Source organism: Protobothrops mucrosquamatus, unplaced genomic scaffold (assembly GCF_001527695.2).
Source record: "Protobothrops mucrosquamatus isolate PMUCROS unplaced genomic scaffold, P.Mucros_1.0 scaffold_220, whole genome shotgun sequence".
Taxonomy (NCBI): domain Eukaryota; kingdom Metazoa; phylum Chordata; class Lepidosauria; order Squamata; family Viperidae; genus Protobothrops; species Protobothrops mucrosquamatus.
Window position 1 is genome coordinate 61,986 of NW_015386296.1, and position 26,546 is coordinate 88,531.

The following is a 26,546-nucleotide window of genomic DNA, read 5'->3' on the forward strand; positions in this document are numbered from 1 at the left end:
CATTTATATATTGAAAATATTAAGAATTATATTTTGGTTAAGGCTGAAGAAGGACAATACAAATGGGAGAAGGGAAGATCAAAGCAATATATCATTAATTAATATATTAATTATGGAATTATCAAATTTAATCATTATTGATTAATTAATTATTATTGTCCTTTTTTCTTATTAAAATATAAATCAAGACAACACGTTGTACACCAGGCACTGGAGATTATTATAGTTAAAAACCAATAAAATATTTACATATGCATACAGTATGTATGTATATATATATATATGCATATATATGCATATAAAGAGAGAGAAAATATATAATCTTATTTAATTAGATGAGTTAAGAACATGGAGTTGGCTAATAGAAAATATGAATTGGCCATTTTTTCTTTTTTTCCCCTTAGATCTCATTCTGTATCAAGATGAAATCCACCGCCATGAATATCCTCCTTTGTCTATTGGCTGGTAAATGTTCATGCCACTTTTCTTCATCTTTGGTCTTTTCTAAAGTAGATTTAGAATGTTCTTGGGAATCTGTCAGGGCAAAAGATCAGGTCCACCAGTGAAAGTCCAATTAAACTGATTTATTGCCTACGCAATCTTCCCAACTAATTAGCACTTGCTTGGAATTAGATACGGTTCAGTGGAATTTATGACAGGACTTAGTTTGCTTGTGGCTATGTAAGGATTCTAGGCAGATCCCCTTTTTAACTCTGCCTCCAGGTTCTGCCAGTCCTTCTGAATCTTTATAGTATCTTTAGAATTGGGAGGCAGAAATGGAGGGCTGTATTTTTGTCATCACTCGATAATATTTTTCATCTCAATTTTGCAGGGTTTCCTGTTCTGAAGGCAAAGGACCCTGAAGGTGAGTAACTTCATAGGCTGATGTCTTCCTGTAAACAGGGCAAAAGACCTCTTTGAAATTCTACTGAAGATCAGGCTGATCATGAAAAACTAGACCAGGGGCCACCAAACTTTTCATCTCATTGACGCCTTCATCAATCCCGAAGATTTATTATATGAAAATAATTTAATAAATACTACTTTAATTCATAGCACTGTGAATAATGATGACAAGCCCTTGGATATCCCACCGAGACTTGGGGATTAATAATGACCACTTTGGAGAACTCTGAAGGAGACCAGAGATGCCGCTCCTCAGCTTTAGTAGTTTCTAGATCAGGGCTTTTCAACCTTTTCACCCATTGTACCACTTTTAGGATATGGTAACATCCGAGTACCACCAATCGCCTAGCAAGGTGTCAAAAACATGAAGACCAAAAAAAAAAAAAAAAAGGAAAAAAGTGATAAAGTACAGGTAGTCCTTGACTTACTACAGTTCACTTAGTGACTGTTCGAAGTTACAATGGCACTGAAAAAAGTGCCCCCCCAAGCCACAGCCTAGCAAGATAGCTGCCTGCCCGCCCGGTGGCGCTCTTCCTCCTGTCCGAGGTTTTCATTGTTGTGAGCATTTCTGTTGAGGATTGGCAGTGGGGGTGGGGTGGGGGGTGTTTGGTTTTTATTCCCCCATCTGCTGGGTGGTTGCAGCAGGTTTTGGTCACTTCACATGACCCTGGGACACTGTGACCGTCATAAATAAATATGAATCAGTTGCCAAGCATCTGAATGTAAATCAAAAGACCCTGGAGATGTTGCAACATTCCAGCTGATCGGCGCTTCTTCTGGGCTCAGCAGAAGCGTCAGGATCAGTGCTGCTTTCCAGCTGATTGGTGCTTCTTCAGGGCTCAGCAGAAGCACTAGGATCAGCGCCAAGATCCTGGCGCTTCCGCCGAGCCCTGACAGCCCTGCAGCTCCAGCCGTCTCTCGCTCAGGCTTGTGCGGTGCTGCCACCGGTTCAGCTCATTCCCCTCCCCTGCTACCACTTTTCTAGGATGGTCGCATACCACTTGCCAGGTGCCAATGTACCACAGGTGGTACCCGTACCACTGGTTGAAAAGCCCTGTTCTAGAGGAATGTTAGAGGTGGTGGATTTGGAGAGATTTCTTTCAAGCCAGATGAAATTCCTCAGGGCATCACTGAGATCAGCCAACAGGGATTAAGATGTGCTGATCACCAGTAGGTTATTCCTGAGGGTTCTTTGAGTGACATGTTTGGGGAAGCGAGGCATAAGAGTGGACAGGATACAAAACAGAACTTGGACAGAAAGATCTACAATCTCAATAAGGTATGGGTAAGCGAGTCCTCCAGATGTTTCCAAACATCACCTTCAGTGCCATTGTCTATGCTGGCTGACTATGCTTGTATAGTTTGTGTTGTAGCTCTGCAACATTTGGGGAGTTACTAGTTCTCCACTCAAGAATAAGGCAGGGTTCCTACCACCCAAGTCAATGTTTTTTGCTGCAAAATTACGGAACCTATTTGGAACTGTTGGTTTCTTGCAAAGATGTAGCCTGGAATCCTTTGCTACTTGCCTAACTAGAGTTGCAGATCACAGGCAACAGAGTGTTAACTATCTTTCTTTTCCTTTATCCAGATAAATACTCCCCCTTTACATACGGTAAGTCTATCTCATTCTCAGCCACGTTTTAATAGTGCGTTGTGTGTGGATGTAGTGTTTATAAAAAGCAGGAAAAAAATATGGGGAAAGATTGTACCCCATAACAGCCTTTCCCCCCACATCCATACACTCATGTGGCCTATTTTGTAGGCATCTCTGTTAAGAATTTTGTTTTTTTTTCATTTGCACAAACTGGTCCCTTAACACAAACTGTCTCTTTCTTAGCCAGCCGGAATTCTTCAGCCCAGGGGAAAGCTGTCCTCACTGCAATTTTTTTGTGTGTGAAGTGGGTAGTCTTGAAATGAGCAGGACAGATTTTGCTGCTAATCTAAAAGCAACACTCAATGGTCTCCTTTTCTCTTCTAGATTGGCATTCGCTCCGTGTTGGTGGTATGGTCTTTGCAGGCATTCTGTGTGTTCTGGGAATTGTTATCCTCCTGAGTAAGTGGAAACAACAATTGGGGGAAGGGAACAATTCTGGGAGACTGGGAAAATGCTGTCTGTGTAGAGTCCTTAGGAAGGACCTTTTTTTAGGTTGTATTGTTTTATAATGTATGTTTAGGATCAGATTCTTCCCTGGGCCAAGCAAATGTCCTTTCCCAGTTGAAGTGTCAAACTATTTTATCATGATCCTTCTGAGGAAGCATTTATATTACTCTCCTCCTCCCTCTCTTTCATTCCTTCCTAATGAGAGGATTTTTGTAGATGTTTGGTTTCTCTGTTTTTCCTTTGCCCTCCCCATTCGTTTTTCCTTTTGCTCTCTCTCTCTCTCTCTTTTCTCTCCCTCCCTCCCTCTCCCTCTCTCTTCAATATAAAATTTTATTGTTTTTATCATAAAAAAAAGAAATACATCACAGATATTACACAATGTTATATCCCATCCCCCCACCCCCCGGACTTCCCAAACCAAACCTAGGCTAATATTCAAATACAAGTAAACAAATATTAATATCTCTAACTCCAAACTCTAAACTTAAGCAATCCATCTCCTCCATGTTAATAAAAATTATTCATTTAATTAGTTCTTCAAATACCCAAGATCTTTACCATTTCAGCAAGATAGTTTAACACCATCCCTTACTTATACAAACAAAGAAAAGAAAAAAAATTCCCATCTTCCGTAAAGTTAACAAGTTAATTCTGTCATTTCATGAAGCTACACCTATAAAAAATCATTTGGAACCCTTAATAAGNAAAAAAAAAGAGAACCTTTAGGACCTTAATTCCCATCCATTCATAGTTAAGTCACCTCTCCCTCTCTCTTTACAGTTGTCACCCGAAAAAGAGGTCTGCTATTTTTAAAAGTAATTTGATCTGTAAGCCTTTCGGGCTGCAGGCTAGGATGTGTATATATACTTTAAATAGATATACACCCACCCAAAACACCAAGAACTGACCACAGACACCCCAAGACATTTGGCTGCGTGAGGTCAAGGACTAACTCTTGTTTAAACACATTGCCCCCTCACCACTGTGCAGTAGAAAATTACATGAGGGTGAAAGCATTCTCCTTCAAAAGAGGAATCCCTGAGAGCTAAGAACTACTACACGTAGTCCTTGACTTACAACAGTTTATTTAGTGACCGTTCAAAGTTACAACAGTGCTGAAAAATGTGATTTATGACCGTTTTTCACACCTAGGACCGTTGCAGCATCCCCATGGTCACGTGATCAAAATTCAGACACTTGGCTGCTGATTCACATTTATGACAGTCGCAGGGTCCCGGAGTCATGTGATCACTTTTTTGTGAGCTTCTGCTAAGCAAAGTCAATGGGGGAAAGCCAGATTCACTTAACAACTATGTTGCTAACTTAACAACTGCAACTGTTCACTTAACAAAGGTGACAAGCAAGTTTGTAAAATGGGGTGAAATTTACTTAAACAAATGTCTTCCTTAGCCACAGAAATTTTGGGCTCAGCTGTCGTCGTAAGTTGAAGACTACCTGTAGTTGGTACAATTACTTACTCCTATCTTCTACCCTCTGTCATCTGAGTTGGTTTCTCCCTCTGCCTATTCATAGGACCTCCCCCCACCTCCCAGTGAAGTCATTGGCAATGAAACAAAAATGTGTTAATCAATCCCACGAGGGTTAGGCTTTGAAGAAATGTTAGTGATCACTTTCCAATTAACCCTGATTTTTCATAGCAGAGGGGGGGGGGGAGTCCATGACATGCAATTCCCAGGATTCAACTTCATGAGACCTACAGTAGTGGCCAAAATTGTGGAAACCTTTTGGGAAAAGTGTATTTTTGAGGTTTGATGGCTAATAACACCACTTTGTTTTGGAGTAGTACCATAAAATTATATATCAATGGAAAGATAATTTAATCAAGAATGTAATGCAACAAAGTTTGTTCAATTACCTGTACTGTATTCTATGAAAAGTTATAGCCAAATATCCAGAAAAAGGAAGCACAACTTGCTTAGGTTGATATCAGGTAGCTTTCCTTTATCCGATTGTAGCCAATGAGCATGAGTATTTAGAGAGCCAATCAGGTGTCATCTTCTTTTGCCAATGAGCCAATCAGATCACAGTAGGATTCAGTGATTGATGTCATGTATTGAAGCTGAGAAGAGGACATTTGTCAGTGTGTTATGTGATCGCTATCAAGTTGGTTGGGTTATTTTGTGTTCTTTCATTTAGTGAGCTTGTAAAACGTAATAAAATTAAAGTAATGGTGCAAAGAGTTGACTGGGCATCCAGAAAGCGATGTAAAATAGTATTATTAGGTGAACAAGGCTACAGTTATAAAGAAATTAGAAGAAAAATTGGTGAAAACTTAACCAAAGATGGCATTTCTACTGTACACTTTTCCCAAAACATTTCCACAATTTTGGCCACTACTGTACCTAGTTTGGGCTATTGGATGTTCAACAGTCTCTTACAGGGCAGATTCCCTGCATCCGGATTCACATTCTCCACCATGCCATGATGTAGATCTCTTGGCTTTGGCTCAGCCATGGTGGGATACAATTATGGCTTAATGTAGGATATGAATCTGGTCAATACCTTCCATATGCAAAGTGTGTTTTGGGAGTTGCAGTAGAACTTCATTGTCTTCTGTAATAGAGCCCAGGTCTATCTAGAATTCAGTGTTTCTCAACCTCAGCCTTTTTAAGATATGTGGACTTCAACTCCCAGAATTCCCCAGCCAGCCATGCTGGCTGGGGAACTCTGGGAGTTGAAGTCCACATCCCTTAAAGTTGCCAAGGCTGGGAAACACTGAATTCTAACCCACAGAGTATTGTAACACACTGGCTTCTTCTGCTTCCTACTAGATGTTCTCCAACCACTCTAGGAAGAGGCAGGAACTGAAGTTGACTATTTTGCCTGCTAAGATGCCTTAGATGTATCAGCTGACCTTTGTAATTTTGCCCCATCCTTTTCTTGCTTTAATCATTGTCCTTCTCATCTCTCCCCACCAGGTGGAAAGTGCAAATGCAAGCCCAAAAAGAAAAGCAGGTAGGAGAGCTTTTTTAACACAGCTATGGGACATGTTAAGATGGATTGGAAGGGGTGGACCCCTGTTGAGACAGTGTTTCTCAACCTTGCAACTTTTAAGAGGTGTGGACTTTAACTCCCAGAATTCCCCAGCCAGCACGGCTGTCTGGGGAATTCTGGGAGTTGAAGTCCACACCTCTTAAAGTTGCAAGGTTGAGAAACACAGGGTTAAGATCACTTGAGTAAGCACAATTGGGCTTCATGCTTCTTGTTTGGGACAAGCGCCATCTTGAATTTCCTTTCCCAAAAACGAGAAGGTGGGGTGAGGATGCAAATCTGGGCTCCAGCTTCCTTAACCTCAACTTTTGCCCCCCCCCATTTAGCACGTACATCGTCGTGGCACCGAAACAACCCCTTGCAGGTAAGAGAACAAATTGCCTTCAGTCTCTCCCGAGTCAATCTTTTATGTAGGATGAGGGGAAAACCACGCCATTTCTCTTGTCTAAAATGTGCCTTGTTTGGTTTTTCTCACCCGCGTCTTCTAGGAGCCAGTGAGTGCTGAATGGAGCCCCTTCCCATGACTGCCACCGGCCCCGACTCTTGGTGAAATGGCTCTCCTCCTGACCAACGAACCATGGGCTTGTTTTGTTGCCTTTTCTTGCATTTGTTTTGGGAAATAAAACCTCACTGCCTTGTTAGAGTAGACCCTCTCTGATGCACCCAAGGAAAAAAAATGCCCCCAATCTATGAACGACGTTACGCTGCAATAGAATTGCTAGGCCACCAGAATGAGTAGACATCTACCTTGTGGGAATTGATTAACTAAACAAGGTCTGTGTTGTATTATGCAGAAAATCAGAAACAAGCAACTTATGCTGGCTTGATCCCCTACAGGTAGTCCTTGACTTACAGCCACAACTGATCCCGTAGCTAAGCAAGGCAGTGGTTAAGTGTGTTTTGTCCCATTTGATGACTTTTTTGCCACAGCTGTTAAGCAAATCACTGCTGTTTTTAAGGGAATTATATAGTCCTTAAGTGACTCTGGCTACCCCCACCAACTTTGCTTGTCGGAACCCAGCCAGGGAACTGACAAACGGTGGCTCACACGATCCTAGGACACTGCAACCAAATTGTGCCCAAATTGTGATCACATGACCCTGGGGATGCTGCAACGGTCGTGTGGAAACCGGTCACAAGTCACTTTTTTTCAGTGTCGTTATAACTTCAAACGGTCACTTAACCCAATGGTTATAAGTCGAGGATTACCCGTGCTTCATTCTGTACCACTGAGAATATGGCTTGCTCAGTTTCTGGATTACTCTTCTGGGCAAGCGCTGTCAATGGTGGCTTATTCAATAAATCCTAGCTAAAGAAACTGTGCTTTAACATAATACGTCCAATAGCCGCCTTACCTTTTTCAACTCAGTGTTTGACTGAACCGTTTCAGTGCTTTGACCCTTGCAAAGAACTTGTATCAAAATGGTTGTGGGTGCACTCCAGTTGTTGTTTCAAGGCCAGGGGATCGATCTCCCTCCCTTTGGCTCTGAGTAGCATCCCCACATACTTCCTTCAACATTTGGGAAACGGAGACACGTCCGAACACTCACGAGCCCACAAACAATATATTGACTTTTATTTACAATGTATTGTATGTGGGATGCCGCATCGCAAAGGGGAGCCCACGGAGGAAAATAAGCCTGTCTTTCTGAAGAGACCCACCCCCACCCCCCCACGGTGTATTTTCTGCCTGAGCTGTGTCTCTCCCAGTCCAGCGAGAGCAAGATACACAATAGAGTATCTCCTCTCCTAGAAGGAGATTTGATGACTCTGAATAATTGTTATTTACGGTTGAAAAATAAATGCTGGACTATATTCCTTGCAAGTCCACCTCTGTTTCAGCTAACGGTTCTGTCCAGAAGGGTTCCCCTCTGCCCATTCTATCAATGAGTCCATGCGCCTTTTATGTCACTTTGTTCTCTCTCTCCCCCTCCAAAGTCCTCCGATTGATCAAGATTCCCTGGGACCCCTTGTGTGCTTAACACTAAGCTTGTGCTTCAGTCATGTCTCTCCCTGACATAGTTTGATGCCTAACATTGTGTATCTTTATACATCCTTAAATTGGGAAATAGAAAACGGCCATTAAAACGGCCATTGAATGTAACCAGCAAATGACTGTAACACTGCTTGATGTAGATCTGCTTTGGAAAAAACCTCTGCTGAATGCAGGAAATTGTTCATATCTCAAGGAAAGGTTGAGGCAAGCTTCCAGTAGGACTGAGTGGGAGGCAGACCAATATCTATGGGTTGGGCTGTTAATCCCAGTTAAGATCAACGGGACCTATTCCTAGGGGAGTATAACATACAGAGCTTATACCATCAGACATTTAAAGGTATTCCAAGATTCCTTGGCTGTGTTCACACAACATTTTGGACCCTCGACTTGGGATAGCCAAAAAACCCTGTAGGATAACTTAATATCGTGGCCTGGTTTCCACAATAGATTACGATCCCCCAAAACTGAATCCCAAGCTATTGACTCCATTTTAATTGTCTCTGTTGCATTGTGTGAACTCAGCCATAGTGGTGTTTGCTTTTTGAACAGGCACGCATAGGACTGGTTACAGTTATTTGATGCACGATTGCACATTTTTTTAAAAAAAAATGTTTTCAAAAGAAAATAGAGCCATACAAGCAAGCAGGCAAAATAAGCAAAAAAAAAAAAAAAGTTTCCAGAAATCCATTAAAAGGGAAGAAGAAAATTCAACTGAATCAACCTCATCCTTGTTAGGAAATGATAGAATGGGGGAAAAGAATGGAAATTCCGAGCAATTCTGGAGAGGGTTGACCTCTGCCTTGTTGGTGAGGGTTTCTGAGTTAGCCCCACTGCAAAACTGCAAGGTATCTGGCCCTTTCCTGCAATGGCAGCATCGGTTTATCATCATTTGGCAGGTCAAAAGAAAAGAAAAAACTGCTGACTTCTGCTGCCACTCAAGTTGCATTTGCTAGTGATTGATTATGGCTCTTAAGTTGCCTAGCTCCCACCTGGTGGCCAGCTGGTGTCTTGTGCCATTGGAGAAGTGCACCCTCAACAGCATCTACTTCCAATGCTGTCCCCCTTGTGGTTGCCTCTGGTACTGCACTTTCCAGGAGCCAGCGGTCTTCTCCTGGACTGCTGCTCCCTGCGGTAGCTGCCTCCTACTCTTGTTCAATGCCCCCCCAGCCCCACTGTCGCTAGGCTCAGGCACTCAGATCTATGATGACATGGCGGTAAATATGTGTCTTGCCCTTGAAGCTGGAGGCAATCAGGAAGTCTTGCTTGTCAACGTTGAGGTGGGCAAAGGAACGCGGGGCCTGGGTGTTGAGCTCCTGGAAGTGCTGGAAGAGGCCAGTGATGGGGTCATAGCGGTAGACTTTGCTGAAGGAGTAGTCATTGCCAAGAAAGGCATAGCGATAGCCGGAGATGCTCAGCGGTTGGAAGACCATGGAGCCGCGAGAAGGCATCTGTTGGACGTCTCGAAACATGGAACCATCCCAGTGCATCACCTGTGGAGAGCAGAAGAAGACTCAAATGCAATTTCTTGAAGACAGTTTCAGTAAAAGGGCGTGCAGGTATGCAAGCCCAGGGCAATGTCGGCTGCAACTATGAGCACGGCAAGTCTTAGAAAGATGCGAGTGTTATGGGAGAAAAGAAGCTAATGTTAAGTCCAGATGCAAGGCTTCTCCAGAGAGTGGAAAACAATGGGAGTCAACCAAGGAGAGGGATTTCATTTATTTCTCAATGAGCAATCTACCTGATTCATAACACATTGGAAAAGAAAAACCTGGCTCAGATTAATCTTGGCCCAATAAATTAGATTTGATTGAGCCAAAATTGAACCATATGCCTTGGCATATTCTCTTCTACTAAGATCAGATCTAGCAAGAACCATTAAGGCATAGACTTAATGTACTTAATGTCAGAACTCATTAAAATCCCAGAATTTTTAATTGGAGGCCTTACTTATAGTCTGAAGTTAGCAAAGAGAGCACAGGTGAAATTGGATTAAATAACCTAATTCTTCCATCCCTCCAACCTGACAATGGGAAGGAGATATCTGGCTCAACTTCATCTCTAAATGGGTCCAGAACCAGTATGAGCTTGAAGAGAAAGGGCCAAGCTTAATAATCTGCATCTACTTTCTTGCTTGGATAAAACTAAAGTGGTGCACAATAGTAGTCACACCAACCTCAGATAGCTTATTCTTTGGACCATCATGTACATTTATTGTTTGTTTAATTTATCATTACTTTATCTGCTTATGTGCTTCCAATAGAAATGGTAATGTGACATAATGGCTCTCATCAGAAGCTCAGATAGGTTCTGCTTTGCCATACCAAACACTACAGAAATATGCATTTGAGTAAGTCTGTGTAAGCCATCAACGGTCAGCTCTTGCTTAGTGCAGGAACCCAGATTTATGTGTTAATTGATGGCTGCCCAGCCTTTTACTCAAAATCTTCCATCAAGGAGATGGGATGGCAACACTGGTATTCTGAGCAGCTGGTACCATATGTTAAGACGTTTCAACTATTGTAGGCTTTCCTAATGATGGGTAGGAATTAAGAGAGTTGACATCCAACATATCTGGAGGTCATCCTAGATCTGTCCAGCCTTCAGGCCATCAATTGTAACAACTTGTGCTTCTCACTGAGGCATGTTTTTGATTGGCAGCAGACAAAAGTAATAGTTTTCACCAAGCACAAATATATTCTCCTATAGGCTATGTTTAAAACTGCATCAGGTTTACTTGAAAATGCCACAGTGTCCTAAGGCCCACATAGGCTCAGTTATAACCTCTGATCTGCAAGCCCCAGTGGTTGGATTCACCCAACACACTAGGCCAAATAGCCACATTTCTGGAGGTTGTGGACAAACCACATTAGGGCTCGGTGAAATGTGTGACCCCAGGGAAGCAGGTACAGTAATGACCAACCTCCCCAATCTCCAATCTCACCTTGGAATCTCCAAGGAACCGTGTCAGACAAATGTACACGTCATCCTTGACCTTGAAATGCTTGACAGCATATACATCATCCATATCAGGAATGTCTGTACGGCGCACAAATTGCTGCTTGTTCCACTGATAGACAACAGGGCGCTGAGAGCTGCTGGCCAAGATGAGGTGGGGCTTGCCAGCAATCTCCAGAAATTCAGCATCTGTGTCACGATACCAAGAATGCAAGGACTGGTGGGAATAGAAGCCGTGACCGTTCCAGCGATACAACGTGGTCGAGCCGGCCTTGGAACTGTCCGCCATGATGAAATACCAGTCTCCTTCCATTCGGAAGACCTCAATGTCATTGGGCTTGCGGATACGGGAGCTCTCGATGACCTGGGTGTGCAGGAACTGTCCTGTAGCTTCCTGTCGCTTGTAGATGTGGGACCCTCTAAAGAGCTGAGCTACTACCACAAAAAGTTCACCTTCAATCACCAAAGGTTTGCAGACCACAGTGGAAGAACCTGAGAAGGAGAAAGATGGAGTGATGCTTACTTACCTTAGTTATCTATTTAATTACCATTAACTAAATTGGCGCCAGATAAAGGTCAATGGAATTCAGGATGGGTTGGGTTTGGAGTGCTTGTGGGAATGCAAGGATTCTAATCTGAAGACACACTTAACTCCACCCCCACCCCAACCAACTTTGCCTGCTCTTCTCCTACAATATTGCAGCAAACCTCTGGGTGTGTGTGTCAAGGAGAGGATCGGAGCTAAATACAGACCACAGCTTAGAGACCTACAAACTGCAGAGAAATTTGATAGGCATAAAAGGGTAGCTCCTTATTCATTATGGGGTGTAGCTTGGTGCTGCTGAATGTCACTCACTGTATGTTTCCGAACAACAAAGGCAATGTCTTCACTAGTAATGCTGGTAGGAGAAAAGTGATTGTGTTGAGTGTTTGTGGGTTTCTTACCATTGATAGTGGCATAGCTGCGAAATTTCCCAATCACGTGGTCCCACTCCAAGAAGTTGCACCGTCCAGTAAAGGGCTGTGCAATCACCAAATTCTCCTCATCATGGTAGACGAATGTTTCTATTGAAAGTGACTGCTCTGGCAAAGTGTCAAAGAGGACAAGTTCTGTGGAGAGGAAGGTGGAAATTAGCATTCAAACGGGTAGAATCTCGTAATCCTCGGTGGCCTTCAACTATTCGGAAAGCGAAGTTCCGTTGGCAGCCTGGAATGCAATTAATTAATAAATGCATTTCTGCAAGGGCTGATGCTGTGTTTAAATCAAGGAGAGAAGCAACCTGGAACTAAGGAGAAACTTCCTGACAGTTAGAACAATTAACCAATGGAACAACCTGCCTCCAGAAGCAGTGAATGCTCCAACACTGGAAGATTTCAAGAAGAGACTGGACAGCCATTTATCTGGAATGGTATAGGGTTTCCTGCCTGAGCAGGGCGTTGGACTAGATGACCTCCAAGGTCCCTTCCAACTTTATTATTATTATTATTATTATTATTATTATTATTATTATTATTATTATTACTACTACTACTACTACTACTACTACTACTACTACTACTACTACTACTATTATTATTATTATTATTATTATTATTATTATTATTATTATTATTATTATTATTATTATTAAATGTTCCAGGCAGAACATCTTTATTTGCTCACTCTGATATATTTTGCTAGGCCTTCTGGCTGATCCACAATGATGAATCCTGCTGGGTCAACCCAGAGCAAGTGAAAAGAATCCCTTCTGAGTTCCAGGCCTTGCCTTGCAAAATTTAACCCCGCCTTCAAGCCTGCCCTGAAGCTGAACTGCAATTTTTAATGCAACAAGGAGCCAAATTTATGATTCGTCCCGGCCCTGCCCACTTCTTGGAACTGCATCCCCCAGAATGCTCCCCAAAAGCCAAATTCAGCTTTCAGACTAACAAAAGTTGTGTCCGCTGCAGATCCAAGAGTCCATCAATTCCAAAATATTGCTTCCAACATGGACAGGCAGATGTCTGTGGATGCTCACCAGTAGGTCATGAAAGCAACTAAGTTACTGTCCGCCACCAATCTTCAGCATTCAGTTTACCCCTTATTCAAGGGAATAAGACCTTCGGAAATAAATGTTGCACGTACTCATGGTGATGAATAGTCCTTGCAGAGAAGTTTCCCACTCCCTCCTCCTGGGATAATAAGTCCTCTCCAGAAGGCTGAAGATATGGACCATAGGCACAACATATGCCATCCCATGGAAGAGATCAGACCACGCGGGCAAGAACACATTTCTTAAGACCCGCTGCTCAGCATGTCATTCAAATAATGCAAAGTTATTTAAATTAAAGTGGGCAGGTTGTGAATTTAAGCAACACCGGCTTCAGCAGGATCAGCCACTTTGGCAAATAAATAAAGTGAAAAGAAGTCTGGGAAAATGACACCACAATCTAAGCAACCTCTGTCTACATGAAACTTCCCCATTCCATTGCCACAATATGTGCTTGTATGGGACTTCAACTCCCAGAATTCATAGGTTTCTCCAACACACCTGAAGGATGCCATTGGTTTAGATTGGAATTGCCACATTTCTTAGTGAGATAGAAACTTAATAAATAGCCACATATCGCAAACTACTTTCATTAGATCCTTGACAAACCTATACACTTTCTATTTGTCCTGCCCTGAGCTTAATTCAAACTTCTTCCATTTCCATGGCTATACATTCTCTAAGGAGGGAAGAGTTAATCTAAGACAGGGGTCTTCAAACTTGGCAACTTTAAGACTTATGGACTTCAACTCCCAGAATTCCTCACCCAGCCAGGGTTGGCTGAGGAATTCTGGGAGTTGAAGTCCATATGTCTTAAAGTTGCCAAGTTTGAAGACCACTGATCTAAGACATCTGGCTGCTTGAATTAAACCTGCAGATAGAACCTTTTCCTGCAAATCAAAAGACCTAGAATCCAGTGTCAACCAAGGTCTTTTTGGTACTCAAGACAAAAATGAGGATGTAAAAAAGATATTGAGACTCTAGAAAGAGTACAGAGAAGAGCAACAAAGATGATCAGGGGACTGGAGGCTAAAACATATAAGGAACAGTTGCTGGAATTGGGTATATCTAGTTTAATGAAGAGATGGATGAGGAGGACATGATAGCAGTCTTCTAATATCTCTGCGGCTGCCCCAAAGAAGAGGGAGTCAAGCTATTCTCCAAAGTGCCTGAAGGCAGGACAAGAAGCAACGGATGGAAACTAACCAAAAGAGAGAAGCAACCTAGAACTAAGGAGAAACTTCCTGACAGTTAGAACAATTAATCAGTGGAACAACCTGCCTCCAGAAGCTTTGAATGCTCCAACACTGGAAGCTTTTAAGAAGAGACTGGACAGCCATTTGTCTGAAATGGTATAGGGTTTCCTGCCTGAGCAGGGCGTTGGACTAGATGACCTCCAAGGTCCCTTCCAACTTTATTATTATTATTATTATTATTATTATTATTATTATTATTATTATTATTATTATTATTACTACTACTACTACTACTACTACTACTACTACTACTACTACTACTACTACTACATAGACAGCCAAGACCATTCTTCTCCCCATTAGGGAGAAACAAAGCAAGGAGCTAACCCATTTGGCTGACCCTTCCAGGACAGTCATACTTGCTGGCTGCCTTTGACTCCTGGTAGGGCTGGCAGTCCTTCCTCGCTGGAGGGAACCCTGCCTAGGACAAAGGATGACCTACCAGTGGTGATGCAGCTGAACCCTCCAGGCCGGAGCTCGCTGAGACTGGTGCGGTTCAGCTCCGCCGGCGAGTGGCACTCAATGGGTTCCACCAAGGCGCTGGTGTGGCTCAACCATTCCACCAGCCACTTCAGCTTACAGTCACAGTGGAAAGCATTTCCCCGCAAGTCCCTGTTGAGAGAGAAGTCGGTGGGTGATCGCCAGGAGGGCAGGGGGGCAGCAAAACGGTCACCCAGGGCCAGCTTTGTGTCTTTTGGGCGGGGGGATGCCTTTCCAGGTTCTTGGGGCAGAAGGTAGTTCATTCTTTGGCCAGCCCATCTCTCTGACTTGCCACAGTTCACATCCTTCTCTTCCTTCCCCAAGCCAAAACCAGGAAACGTCCAACCCTCAACCCTGAAATCTTCAGGCTGGTCCATCAAAATCCGATGATAACAATTTTGGGTGGATGTCTTATTTTCTTTGTAAAAATCTTTGTTAAATCCATCTCGTATGAAAACTCACCAACACTATACTAGGGGGCAACACTTCCAATCTTTTGGCTGTCAAATCACCCCTTCCAGGGCAAGCCTGAAAACTAACCTAAGAGGTTAAAAGCTATCCTTGGTTTTAAACAACGGACGTCTTTGTACCAAGCATCACAACAGGCAAATCCCTGATGTTTCATCCCTTTCCAATGGGATTCATTGATTTAGGTGCCAACTTTGTTACAATGGCACCTTCCAGGTATAATGGACCCACATATAGTCCTTGCCCATTACAGCTGCAATTTGTGACACTTGTAAAGCAGATCATCATGTGACCGACCTGATTTTACCTTTATTGCGGCGGTTATTAAGTGAAGCCATAGTCGTTAAGCGAACCCACTGTTCACGGTGTCTTAATTATGAAGCAAAGGACAGTTTTCAGCAAAAACGTCATAAATCATGGTCAACGGACATTGGAAGTGCTGCCAATTCACACCAACTGTTGAGCCCCTGAAATGCAGTGATGTGACTGTGGGGGGAGGGGCTGCCATTAGAAATTTGGAATTGGGTCTTAAGTAACTTTGGAGGGGGAATGCCTGTCAGTCCCTAAATGACCGTTCATAGGTTGAGCATGGTCTGTACAATTCTTATGTTCCTTTGGGTAATGGGGAGTTGAGGGTCTGACTCTAAGCCATCAATTAAGCCAGTGGACAGCTGACTATCTTTGGTGTGAGATATTCATCTGTTTGGATTGCATATGCAAAGGACCTGGGTCCCTTGGTTGCCCTCCTGACCAGAGCTGGAAGTGAGGTTGAGTAATGTTTTCTACCCAAAATCATACTCTTGTTTCTTTTTGCTGGACCCACAACTTACACTGAAGTCAGCGAATCCAGGCCTCGGAAGAGGTGCCTTGGTAAGGTCTGCAAGTTGTTGTTGGCTAAATTCCTGGGAGGATGGAAAGGAAAAAGAATATCCTTAAAGGAAGTTGGTAGGTCTGGGAACGTGCTGTGTGTTGAAATGGAACCGTCCCCCCAGAAGAGAATATTGGTAGCTCAGGGTTGAACCGTGGAGTCCTTGATCTCTCTTGAGCTTCGTTGTTTGCTTGCAGACGTTTCATGACCCAACTAGGGAACATCATCAGTGCTGGTAATGTTCCCTAATTGGGAAATGAAATGTCTGCACGCAAACAACAGACAGCACCAAGAACCAAAATGAAGGAGTGTTTGGGATAATAAAGGCACCCGGACCACACAAAATCATTGCTGTCTGAGGCTAAGTTGCTGGGGGGACCCTTACAAATGCATGCCACTTTGAGTTTAGCCAAAATAAAGGCTGGATATAAAATCTAATAAATAAATAGTAAGCAAAGTTGTGTGATAAACTTTGCCAGAACTCCAGAAGTCCAAAGAGGAACTAGGAAGATGTCCACAAAATACTCACAGATGGAGAAGACCCTTCAGGCCTCTGAAGGCATTCTTGGAGATGGCTTCTAGTCTGTTTTGTTCAATGAATCTAGCAAGTAGGAGAGAAATCCTTGTAAGTCTCAGGAAAGGAGGAAAAAGGAATAGGGCAGTGGTTAAGATGTTGGACAAAAGATGGAATTAAGTCCATCCTCAGATCATGATTTTGGCGAGTGATGCTTTCTCAACTCAGCCTACCTCACAGGGCTGTTCCTATGAGGAGAAAATCAGAAGGTGGGGGGAGAACCACCACTACACAACATTGCCTTTTGCTTCTGGAAGAAAAGCAGCACTATAATTTGACAAATAAAGAAACGTGCAAAACAAAAAGCAAATGGGCTCTAAATCTGGGATCATCCACATATAACCTTCTAGATGTTGGAATGAAGTTTCATGAATAAAGGAAAATAAAGCTGATTGCACATCTTATAGTAGATATATTCCCAGGCTGGGTTCTTTCAGACTTATACAGTTCATAGAACATAGAATCATAGGGCTGGACGGGACCTTGGAGGTCTTCTAGTCCAACCCCTGCTCAAGGCAGGAGAGCTTATACCATCCCGATCAAATGTCTGTCCAGTCTATTTTTGAAAACCTCCAGTGATGGAACACTTCAGGAGGCAAGCTGATCCATTAATTAATTGTTCTCAATGTCAGAAAAAATCTCCTTATTTCTAAGTTGGACCTCTCTTTAACAAGCTTCCTCCCATTACTTCTTGTCCTGCCCTTGGATGCTTTGGAGAATAAATCAATGCCCTCTTCTCTGTGACAGCTCCTTCCAGCATTTTCTCCACATAGTTCCATAGCTACAACTCAATCTCTTAAATCCTGCAAGCCCATCTCTTTATGAGCTGTAGGGTCTGTCTCTTATCTGCTATATTCAGCAGTCCAGATGTTGATAGACTGTGACTCCATCAACCTTCACTAAAGTCCCATCCCATTGGGAGGGGCTCTGCTGTTCTGTTCTTGACTGAGATGCTGAGGCTTGGCAAGTTCCTGGTGTCAACCCATCTTGGTCCTCACTGATGTATTCGCTCCTCTTTTCCCAAACCCACCGCTGTTGCGTACTTACAGATATTCCAGGTGCACAAGTCCCACAAAAGCGTCGTCCCCAATCAGTTCCAGAGAGTTGTAAGTGATCAAGCTAAGGAGGAGAAGGTTGGGGAAAAAGCAGGCAGGCTGGTCAGTTTGCAAGAACTACAAAGGAGAAATAGCCACTTATTGGGGTTCCTAAAGGAAACACCACCTCTATGATGAACGAAAGCGCTCTGAACAACCAGGACTGTTGCAGGAGGGGAAGATAAGGGTGCTAAGGGTCAGGGAAGGGACAGCCTAGGGCAGGGATCCCCAACCCCTGGTCCATGGACCAGTACCAGGCGGCAGAATGCCAGCAACTGGTCCACATAAACAAGCAAAGCCCCATCCGTGGGATGCAGGCAGCACACAAAACCACGCCCTCTCTGGTCCATGGAAAAACCTTTCTCCACGGAACTGGTCCCTAGTGCCCAAAAGGTTGGGGACCTCTGGCCTAGGAGAGTCAGCTGCTGGCTAGAGAGGAGACAGAGTTAAAGAGGCCTTGAGGGCATCAGGTCTTCCAACATCTGGCCTAGCAAAACTGGGATTAAAGCTGGCCAGAGACAAGATCGAATGCCCATACAGCTCCATGTAGCTCTTTCTACAATCAGGGGCAAGTAACTAGGGTGGATGTCAGGGGCCAGACAGACATGGGGGCCCAGAGCTATGGAAAGCAGCACCCTAGGCCAGGTAGCCTGAAACCCTCGGACAAGATGATCTGCATCACAGTTTTCTACTGAAGGTGATACTGCTTGCCAGATTTCCTTCCATCATAACCATCAACATCGTCACCACCCCGTCCCCCACTTTATAACCAACCACCAACTGGTTGGGCTAAAAATATTTACGCAGGTTCATTTGAGCATTTTTAAATTTTAAAGCACATCATTAAACCCAGATTGTAGAAATGATCTAATTGTTTCCTGCCTGAAATTTCCCTCGGCCCAGCAGTGAGTCAGAGGTCATCCATTTCTCAACCTCAGAGATGAGTTTTGGAGCACATGATGGAGGAACATAGAAGGTCTTGAATGAATGTCTTTCTCGGAAGGGTATTTTTAAATCTGAACATGCATGTGGGATCAGGAGGCTTCCAGACCCAAAATATCCAAGATTAGTACGCAGCTCATTGGTTAAAAAAAGAAAAAAAGAAACTAATCACTATTGCTTTGCCAATGTCTGTTTCCTAGGTTGCAAATGGGAAAGAAGGCGTATTTTTTAACCAGCATTACATTCCATTACAATGGGCAACTGTAACGGTTCACTGGTCCCAAAACAGACACATGTTGTATGCAGATATGCTAACACCCTCCTTTACAGGATGAACACATACAGGTAGTGCTCGACTTTACGACCGCAATTGAGCCCAAAATTTCTGTTGTTAAGTGAGACACTTTCTAAGTGAGTTTTGCCCCATTTTACGACCTTTCTTTCCACAGTTGTTAACTGAATCACTGCAGTTGTTAAAGTTAGTAACACGGTGCTTAAATGACTCTGGTGTCCCCGTTGACTCTGCTTGTAAGAAGGTGGCAAAAGGGGATCAGATGACCCTGGGACACTGCAAGCGTCATAAATGTGAGCCAGTTGCTAAACCTCTGAATTTTGATCACGTGACCGTGGGAATGCTGTCGTGTGAAAAATGGTCATAAGCAGTGGTGGGATTCAGATAGTAACTTTGAACAGTTACTAAACAAATGGCAGTAAGTTGAAAGGCTGGCTGGGGAATGCTGGGAGTTGAAGTCCACATAACTTAAAGTTGCCATGGTTGGGAAACACCCAGTGGTGGGATTCAAATATAGGAACAACCAGTTCTTTGTGTGGATGCCACTTCTGGAAGTCCATTCTGGGCTTGGGCAACAAAAAATTAGCTACTGGTTCTGCTGAAGTGGTGCGAACTGGCTGAATCCTACCACAGGAAGGAAGGAAGGAAGGAAGGAAGGAAGGAAGGAAGGAAGGAAGGAAGGAAGGAAGGAAGGAAGGAAGGAAGGAAGGAAGGAAGGAAGGAAGGAAGGAAGGAGTAGTGGGATTCAAATATGGGAACAACCGGTTCTCTGTGTGGATGCCGCTACCGGAAGTCCATTCTGGGCCTGGGCAACAAAAAAGTAGCTACCGGTTCTGCCGAAGTGGTGCGAATTGACTGAATCCCACCACTGGTCATAAGTCATTATTTCAGTGATGTTGTAAGTTTGAATGGTCGCTAAATGAACTGTTGTAAGTTGAGGACTGCCTGTATTATGTACGCCACATAAGGAGCCCGGGGATGTTAATTCATGAGAACTGGTAAAATAGCACTGTCTATTACCCAAATCCATAAACATGGGAACTTAACATGGTTACTGAATTAACCCATTTTGCAGCTTTGCAAAATACACTCATCCAAAGAAGAAAGTCTGCACCACATGCAGAGGCCTTAAAAAGACCTGCTCAAGGTTAGAATTAATCAAGCTTTAGCCTCTGGGCCAAGGGAGCCATTATGCTTTGCAACTGATTGAGAAAAATACGCGGTTTGAACACAACTCAACAGGTAGAGGTGCGTGTTACCCTGTTAAAGGTGCCAATAGATGAAAGCTCGGGCATTAATCAATTAACAGGACAATTCTAAGTCTATTAACTTTGAAGGGAATCCTAGTGAAACCAGGAGAATTCTGGAAGTTGAAGTCCACAGGTCTTAAAGTTGCCATGGTTGGGAAACCCTATCGTAAAGAGTCTTTGCTTTTTCAATGGTGTACTTGTTCTGCAATGTGCAGCACATACTGCCTTTGAAAAAGTCCACACTCCGTTTTTGCTCCTTCAGGAATAATTTTCCTAACATGCCACTGGTGCAGTTATAATTATACATAGAATATTTGCAGGTTTTGTTTTGCACAGACTGATCTGTAGCGACAGAGATATGCGCAGATTTGCTGACTGTCTAATTGGGTGCTGCTAATCGGCAATTAAAATTATTTTGCCGACTAATCCTAATCTTTGCAACTCCAGAGAGAATACCTCATCTTTTCTCAATATTCAGACGTGACGAAACGGCCGCTGGGAGGAGACGCTGATTAAAAATTTGAAGAGCTGCAGACCAATATACATAGTCCTCGACTTATGACCACAACCGAGCCCAACATTTCTGTCGCTAAGCGAGACAATTGTTAAAAGTGAGTTTTGCCCCGTTTTATGACTTTACTTGCCACAGTTGTTAAGTGCAGTTCTTAAGTTAGTAACACGGTTGTTAAGTGAACCTGGCCTCCTCATTGAGTTTGCTTGTCAGAAGGAGGATCACATGACTCCAGGGGAACTGAAACGGTCATAAATATGAGCCAGTTGCCAAGCATTCGAATGTTGATCACGTGACCGTGGAGGGAAGTTGCAATGGTTATAAATGTGAAAAATGATCACAAAGTCACTGTTTTCAGTGCTGTTGCAACTTTGAATGGTCACTAAATGAATTGAGGACTACCTGTATATCTAAAGCAGGGGTCTTCAAACTTGGCCCTTTTATGACTTGTGGACTTCAACTCCCAGAATTCCTCTGCCAGCGTGCCTGGCTGAGGAATTCTGGGAGTCAAAGTCCACAAGTCATAAAAGGGCCAAGTTTGAAGACCCCTGATCTAAAGGGAAGGGTGTCATACTGGGAATTCCGGGACTAAGCCTTACAGACCCCAGATATATAAGCAAGCAGAATCACGTGCCACGAACACTTTACATGATGAGTACGGCTCCCCTTTCCTCATTCAGATCCTCAGGGAGACTTCCCAAGGTGGACTGATGGATCCACAAAGAACAGCGTAGGTCAAAAGGAAAGAAAACCAGTGCGTACACCCCCTAGAACCAAAGAAGGGCACAATCCTTGCCATTCTCCTTATCAGGAATCAGGTGAAATACTAGGCATTTAGACAAAAGGAGTCACATTCAGAGGGCTTCTTGGCAAGATCCTGTGACTGGGAGATTGAGTAGGCAAACAGAGACCGGGTCTCATGTACCATACACACCGACTGAGGAACACTTAAAGTACACACGTTTTGATGCATGCCACAACACTCACAACCGAGAGGATCCTTACAGCAGCTGGAGAGACGGCACCTGTTGAAAACTGCCTTCCAAGACCTCAGTGAACCCAGATCGAATAAGACACCTGGAGAGAGAGAGAAAGAGAGAAAGAGAGAGAGAGGGAGGGAGGGAGAGAGAGAGAGAGAGAGAGAGAGAGAATGTTTTCAGCAACAAAGCAGCGGCACCATCATCTGGCCCGAAGAAAAGGACCAACCATCAAGAATAATCTTGCTCAAAGTAAATTAGCAATGGATAGTAATCCAAAATTCTGGATGTTGCCATTTGAACACTCTCCTATGGGTGACGAGAGCAGTTTCCTGGAGCCAGTTTTACCTGGAGGAATTTACCTGCAGCAGCTTGAGGCGCATTTGTCTGCATGGAGGTGTATCTCTGGCAATATTCCGAGTTTCAAGGGGGGGGGGTTGTCAAGCTGCATCTAATTTCCTCGGGAAATCTGCAATAATTTGGGCAGGCTGCTGGTGGTGCGAGAATGTTTGCAGCTGCCAGTTTCAGCAATTTCCCCATCCTTTCAAGGAGGGACATCTTTTCCTGATTTTTGGATGCCAGCACGGTGTATCGATTAAGGTCCGGATGGGGGAAATCTAAATTTGTGTTTTTCCTGACTCAGGGTGAACCTGGGCCAGTTGCTTTCCCTCAGCCTATCTTCTTTCACAGGGTTGTTGTTTTGGGGATCCAATGATGCAAGATTTGCTGGAAACTGCCCATTAGGTATCTCATAAATACACTGGAAAAAAAAATAGAAGAAGCAACTAGCCGTTAGGGTAGCTTGCTTTTAGGAGGTGAGTTTCTAAGGAAGAAGAGAGAGGGTGCACGGTCAATTTCAGCCGACTTCAAGCAGAATTTGTGATGTGTTTGTGTGTTCTCCTGATTAAAATCCATTTCTTCCCAGCCACATCTCTGCTAACCTGGTTGCCATCATTGCACCAGAGATGGGTGCTCTCACCAAGGGAAAGCAATGCACTTCGTGGCCCCTTGCTAGTTCAATTTCCCTGCTCCCTCCCAGCCACTTCCACCCCCTCCCAGCCACCCAAAGACCCCACAAAAGTTGTCCTCAACTCTGCAGGCAAGGCCAGCCTTCAGGTAAGGGTTTGGGCCAGGCCAGGGGTTGCAGATCTTTGGCCTGTCCCCAGGACCCCTTTCATGACAGTTTTCAGAAGATGGGGGCCCGAGCCCAAACTGGTCTTCCTTTGGAGAAAAGGGGTGTCTGTTTCTCCTCGGGAAGCCCCCCCCCTCCCTGCAAGCTTTAATCTTGGGAGAGGGGTCCGCCGTAGATTTAAGCTCAGATCTTGAGATCAAAGGAGTCCATGTCGATTTAATGTACATAAACCGGGAGATCAACTACCGTAGCTCTTTGGGCTGCCGTTAAGCAAGGAGGGGATTAAAAAAAAGGAAGAAAAAAAAAAAAAGAAATAGATGGGCAGGAAGGAAAGGGGGGGGGAGGTTAAGAGAAGCCCCCCCTCCCTCCCCCTCGCCGAGAGAAAGCTTACAGGGAGATGAGGTTCGGGGGCAGATCGCGGGGGATCTCCTTGACCCCCTCGCACAGCGCCGTGTCCTTGGTGCAGGTGCAGCCCGAAGCGCATCTTCTCTTCGGAGGTTTCCGGCCGGCGCTCGGCGGCTGCCCGGCCAGGAGCACCAGCAGCGCTAGCAGCAGGGGCAGGAGCCGAGCTCCGGGTCCGCCGAGCTCCCGGCTCCAGCCCATTTTGCCAGCCAGCCAGGCAGCCAGCCAAGCCAGGCGAGCAGGCGCAGCGAGAGGGCTTCCTCGCTCCCTCCTTCGCGGCCTCCCCTTCCCCGGGACAAGCGCAAAGCGGAGCGGAGCGGGCGGGCGCGCGCGCCCGGGCCGCCCAGCTGCCTTCTTCTCCTTCTCCTCCTCCTCCTCCTCCTCCTCCTGCTCGGCGGGTCTAAGGCAAGAGCGTGGCCGGCCCCTCCGTCCTGGCGCCGGGCTCCGAGGCAGCTTTGGCACCGCCGCCGCCACCTCCCGGCCGGGACGAGCCGCTGCCTGGCCCCATCCAGCCTCCCGGGGTGGAGACGGGAGGCCCGCCGCCGCCTGCGCGCCCTGCCCTGCCCTCTGGCGAGGAGGCTGCGGGGCTTTCCTTCGCTCGCCGGGCAGAGAGAGAGAGAGAGAGAGAGAGAGGCGGGGGGGGGGGCCTTCCCACGCGGGGGCGCGCCTGGAGGTTTTGTTTTGTTTTTTTTCCCCCCCCGAGCGCTTCCGCTGGTCTAAAAACTCTCTGGGATCGATTGGCTTCTTCGCCGGCTAAACCAAAATAGAGCCCATCGATCGAGATCTAAGCGGAAATAGAAGAGCCCCTCGGCTAAATCGAGCGCTTCCCGTTCGATTCCACCTCCCCTCCCTCCCTCGGCTCTCGACGCAGCTCTGCCGCGTATACACGTGCACCGAGACACGCAACCCACGGGGTGCGGGTGGGGGTGGGGAAGCCGGCACGCCGAGCTGCCGACCAGCCAATAGAAATGCAGGTTTCTGAGTGGCAGGGCCACCGCGCGACAGTGGGGGACGCGGCCACGGGGGGGGGGCGGCGGAGGGAAAGAATCGTGAGGGTGGTTCTCGTGCCGCGGGAGAAGTGGGCGTTCGAGGAGAGCTAATTCACACGTTTGCGGGCTCCCCGCGGAAAAGAGCAGGAGGAGCAATGGACGGATCGCGTCCGCTGCCATCTTTCCAGCTGCACCTTGTGGAGACCTGGCTTTTTTTTTTTTTTTTTTTTTTTGGGTATTCCCCATGTATTAAGGGGTGTCCTCCATCTTGACTTTTTTGACCACCGCTGCAGAGCCCATCGCTAAACGCAAAACACAGACATCATCTACTGCTGCACGGGCCGCGAATCCTGTGATGTTCTCTATGAGTGCACGTTTTCTTTCTTTCTTTCTTTCTTTCTTTCTTTCTTTCTTTCTTTCTTTCTTTCTTTCTTTCTTTCTTTCTTTCTTTCTTTCTTTCTTTCTTTCCTTCCTTCCTTCCGTATTGCCTGCCTTTGAAGCATTCCTCCGTTGCGGGAACCTGACCTTACTGCGTCTGAAATGACAGCTCGCAAAGAGGAAGAAGAGCCCGTGTTTCTGTTCCATTTAGTGTACATCTGTGCCAGCCTTTGAACATCAGGCATAGTTGTCTGTAACCATGTCAAAAGGGAAACATGTGTGCATCAGTGTGCAAATGATGCCCTTATGATCTGCAGCTTAATGTTTGGGGGGGGGGGAGTATATAACTTGCATGCAAGGTTGTAATTAGCTTTTCCTTGCCGCTTCTGACAGCCATGCGTGACCTTGGTTATCTGGAGGGCGGGGGAACAAGGAGAGAAGTGACACTGTGTCATTGTGTCATTATGCAAATTAAATCTTAGGGATGCCTATTAATGGCCCTGGACTGTTTTTCCAAGGATTGTCTTCTAGAATAATACTAAAATGAATGATTAAAGAAGTCACAATTGACTACATCCATGCAACAGTCTAAGCCTCAAATCATGGCATGTAAACCGCTGCCATGCAACAGACCAAGTTGCAGAGAAGCTACATTTTGTGACATCAAGCTGTTTTGGATTCCTAGTAGCCACATAGATAGTTGTAGTATTCTCCATGAAGCTCTATTTTAGTTTTGCATAATACAGACAGTCCTCGACTTACAGCCATTCACTTATTGACGGTTCGAAGTTACAATGGCACTGAAAATGGTTACTTAGGAGAGCTTTCACATTTACAACAATTGCAGCATCCCCATGGTCACGTGGTTAAAATTCGGACACTTGGCAACTAGCATGCTGCCACAAAGGGGCTGCCACAAAGAAGAGGGAGTCAAGCTATTCTCCAAAGCGCCTGAAGGCAGGACAAGAAGCAATGGATGGAAACTAACCAAAGAGAGAAGCAACATAGAACTAAGGAGAAACTTCCTGACAGAACAATTAACCAGTGGAACAACCTGCCTCCAGAAACAGTGAATGCTCCAACACTGGAGGTTTTTAAGAAGAGACTGGACAGCCATTTGTCTGAAATGGTATAGGGTTTCCTGCCTGAGGAGGGAGTTGGACTAGATGACCTCCAAGGTCCCTTCCAACTTATAATAATAATAATAATAATAATAATAATAATAATAATAATAATAATAATAATAATAATAGGATGTAGAAAAGATGTTGAGACTCTAGAAACAGTACAGAGAAGAGCAACAAAGATGATTAGGGGACTGGAGGCTAAAACATATAAGAAACGGTTGCTAGAATTGGGTATGTCTAGTTTAATGAAGAGAAGGACGAGGGGTGACATGATAGCAGTGTTCCAATATCTCAGGGGCTGTCACAAAGAAGAGGGAGTCAAGCTATTTTCCAAGGCGCCTGAAGGCAGCACAAGAAGCAAAGGGTGGAAACTGATCAAGGAGAGAAGCAACCTAGAACTAAGGAGAAACTTCCTGACAATTAGAACAATTAACCAGTGGAACAACCTGCCTCCAAAAGCGGTGAATGCTCCAACACTGGAAGTTTTTAAGAAGAGTCTGGATAGCCATTTGTCTGAAATGGTATAGGGTTTCCTGCCTGAGCAGGGGGTTGGACTAGATGACCTCCAAGGTCCCTTTCAACTATTATTATTATTATTAATTATTATTATTATTATTATTATTATTATTATTATTATTATTATTATTATTATTATTATTATTATTATGTATTTTGTCTCAGGGTATTTATCCACTTGTAACTTTCCCAGCTGGCTTCCAACAAGCAGTCAATGGGAGAATCAGATTCGCTTAGCAGCCGTATAATTCACTTAAGAACTGCAGTGATTCATTTAATAACGGTGGCAAAAA

The 26,546-nt window shown here is 44.6% G+C and overlaps 2 protein-coding genes across 2 annotated transcripts; one reads left to right on the forward strand and one right to left on the reverse strand.

Annotated features, from left to right (window-relative positions):
* Positions 1–392: 392 nt before the first annotated feature.
* On the forward strand, positions 393–7,334 carry LOC107298672 (FXYD domain-containing ion transport regulator 3). Its single transcript, XM_015828051.1, has 7 exons — positions 393–465; positions 833–865; positions 2,495–2,518; positions 2,885–2,959; positions 5,947–5,983; positions 6,346–6,383; positions 6,508–7,334. Exons 1-7 carry the CDS (start codon positions 423–425, stop codon positions 6,522–6,524), a joined length of 267 nt encoding a protein of 88 aa, XP_015683537.1. The 5' UTR covers positions 393–422; the 3' UTR covers positions 6,525–7,334.
* A 1,853-nt stretch (positions 7,335–9,187) lies between these two features.
* Positions 9,188–23,444, reverse strand: LOC107298661 (leucine-rich glioma-inactivated protein 1-like). The gene is made up of 9 exons (XM_029286614.1): positions 23,233–23,444; positions 21,738–21,809; positions 17,691–17,762; positions 16,599–16,670; positions 16,032–16,103; positions 14,696–14,865; positions 11,892–12,080; positions 10,957–11,465; positions 9,188–9,505 (listed from the first exon to the last, which is right to left on the reverse strand). The coding sequence occupies exons 1-9, from the start codon at positions 23,442–23,444 to the stop codon at positions 9,200–9,202; spliced, it is 1,674 nt and encodes a 557-aa protein (XP_029142447.1). The 3' UTR covers positions 9,188–9,199.
* Between the last annotated feature and the right edge of the window lie 3,102 nt (positions 23,445–26,546).

Bases quoted from the DNA above. Each gene is read 5' to 3' on its own strand.
- LOC107298672 (XM_015828051.1), top strand. From the start codon at position 423: ATGAAATCCACCGCCATGAATATCCTCCTTTGTCTATTGGCTG. The intron at 466-832 runs GTAAATGTTCAT...TCAATTTTGCAG, and splicing joins CCTCCTTTGTCTATTGGCTG to GGTTTCCTGTTCTGAAGGCA. The intron at 5,984-6,345 runs GTAGGAGAGCTT...CCCCCCATTTAG, and splicing joins AAGCCCAAAAAGAAAAGCAG to CACGTACATCGTCGTGGCAC.
- LOC107298661 (XM_029286614.1), bottom strand. From the start codon at position 23,444: ATGGGCTGGAGCCGGGAGCTCGGCGGACCCGGAGCTCGGCTCCTGCCC. The intron at 17,763-21,737 runs GTAAGGATCCTC...TCTCCTCCTTAG, and splicing joins GTGCCGTCTCTCCAGCTGCT to CTTGATCACTTACAACTCTC. The intron at 16,671-17,690 runs GTAAGTACGCAA...CCTACTTGCTAG, and splicing joins CTTGTGCACCTGGAATATCT to ATTCATTGAACAAAACAGAC.